The 2,028-nt window shown below is 46.8% G+C and overlaps 1 protein-coding gene across 1 annotated transcript in view; it reads left to right on the forward strand.

Annotated features, from left to right (window-relative positions):
- Nucleotides 1-8: 8 nt before the first annotated feature.
- Nucleotides 9-2,028, forward strand: part of GPR157 (G protein-coupled receptor 157) — a gene marked incomplete at its 5' end in the record, with an annotated part of 10,110 nt that continues 8,090 nt past the window's right edge. Inside the window, one exon of the mRNA XM_010294899.1 lies at nucleotides 9-25. Coding sequence (XP_010293201.1) covers nucleotides 9-25 — 17 coding nt within the window. The remainder of the gene's footprint in view (nucleotides 26-2,028) is intronic.

The raw sequence follows: 2,028 nt of genomic DNA on the forward strand, positions 1-2,028 counted from the left end.
TGTTCTGCTGCTTCCATGTCGTGAGGTGGGTGCTGTCGGCCGTTCCTGTGAGAGCACGAGGTGTGGACCCTGTAGGCACCCACCCTGCGGCCAGGAGCCACCGCTGCTGCGGGCGGCGTGCTCCGCTCCGCGATGAAGCGCTTGGATGGTTGCTCGAGTCACCTGCTCTTTTCTTAAGGATAATATGCCCTTCTCAAGTTCCTTTTAAACAGAGATTTTGCTGTCTTTTAACTAACCAGCGCTGCTTACTTCCCCCCCCCCCCCCCCCGAAATGGAGATGTGGAGAAGTTAAAAATTGTTTGCTTAAGGTCACATAGAAAAATCTCTGGCAAGAGATAATGACTGAAAATCCTGGCTTCTGCTTTCCCTCCACAGTCTGCTCTGATGTCCTAGAGATAATATCGTGAAACTTGTGTTTGCAATACTGGTCTGCTGCTGCCAAAACTCCTGTGTTCAGGATCTGTTTCCACGGGTCCCTGATGTACCCGTGTCAGCCTGGTCTGTAGATCCCTACCCTCTCCCCGGGCAGGCTGCTGTAATTCCATACTCGGAGGAGAATATAGCCACAAGTGAGGAGGCTGCCAGAAAAGCACTCTGAAGGTTGTTTTGGCCAGTTTGATTGAAAGCAAGACAAAACAGACCACAGTGTAGCTTTATGTCTCAGTTGCTGCTATTTAACAAGCTGATTTTCCACATCATGTTTAGTAAAAGCTTTCATTATGCAATTTGAGCTTGTGGAATCATGTGCTACTTCCACGCTGAGCAAAACAGTGATCCTTTAGTCCTCTGTGCTGCCAAGCTTTTGCAATAAATTGTAAGAAGAATGACCTGGTTTAAAAAAAAAAAAAAAAAAAGCCATCAGGGCAAGTACTGAATTTTCTTTGGTTTCTTAGTCAAGTATTTGTCACCTTTTATTTTCAAACAGCATCATTTGGGAGATGATTAAATTAGAGTTGAGTCCAGGTAAAGGTGGGCCACAGAAAGTCATTAAGGGCAAGTGTGAATCAGGGAGGAACTTCAATTCCTGCCTTACCTGTTCTAATTACTGCTTGACAGGAAGGGCTGCCGGTGAGGTGACTGCACATGCATCGGGATACACCAGGCTGTTGTTGGTGAACTTGAACTAAGTGGCAGTGAGACAGTGGAGTTTGTTAGGTTATTTCATTTCAAGTGAATGGAGAACTGCACTGTAAGAATTTTGGAGAGGATGGAGTGCCAGTGAAGAGCTACCGGTTGCTTAGGGAGCAGAAAAAGGAGTCTCGCTTCTTCATGGGCATGCTGTCTACACCAGGCTACATCAAAGAGTTGATGCAAATCTGGCCTATTTGTAGTTCTCCTGTCTGCCAGTCACTTGTTGTGTGACTTTTGTCTGTACTTTAACTTCTCCATCTGGCTTACTGCTCCTTAGCCATATTGGCTACGAAGTGCGGAAAGAAACAGCCAGACTCAGGGAAATAACGTTGGCTGTAATCTGTGCACTCTATTAAAACCATAGAAATCCTGAAAGATGGCTCTAACCCTGCGACAGAGAGGAAGGGAGCGTTCAAATTGAACGCTGGGTGAATCTGCTGGGTTTATTTTCACATCTTTGCAGTAAAAATAAAATGCCATCTCCTGTTCTTCGTATTGATCAGCTCCACTTGCCCTGTTTAAAGGGCAATGTGAATAGCTTTCATCAAAGACCGGTTGCCAGGTTGTGCTTTGTAAAGACTCCCATTCTGTGCAGAGCCGGTGTTCAAAGCTTCTTCCTGCTTCATGATCCGTATGGAAAGCCAGAGGAAACAAGTGAGGACCCGTTCTCCGGCCGTCCCCTTGTGACACATCTTCCTTCTTTCCTTCCCGGCACTTTTATCATTACCCGAGAACTCAACCATAAGCAAATTCTGGACATCGTGCTTGGACATGGCTCCCCCTCACGCTTTTCAGTGCTTCAGGGTGCTACCGGCTGGCTGCGGTGCTTTCAGCCTAAAAATCTTTTAGTACCACGCAGATGGGAACTGCCGCAGCTGATAGGGGAAGATCCCCGCA

This window comes from Phaethon lepturus, unplaced genomic scaffold, assembly GCF_000687285.1.
Source record: "Phaethon lepturus isolate BGI_N335 unplaced genomic scaffold, ASM68728v1 scaffold28019, whole genome shotgun sequence".
In the NCBI taxonomy this organism is placed as follows: Eukaryota; Metazoa; Chordata; class Aves; order Phaethontiformes; family Phaethontidae; genus Phaethon; species Phaethon lepturus.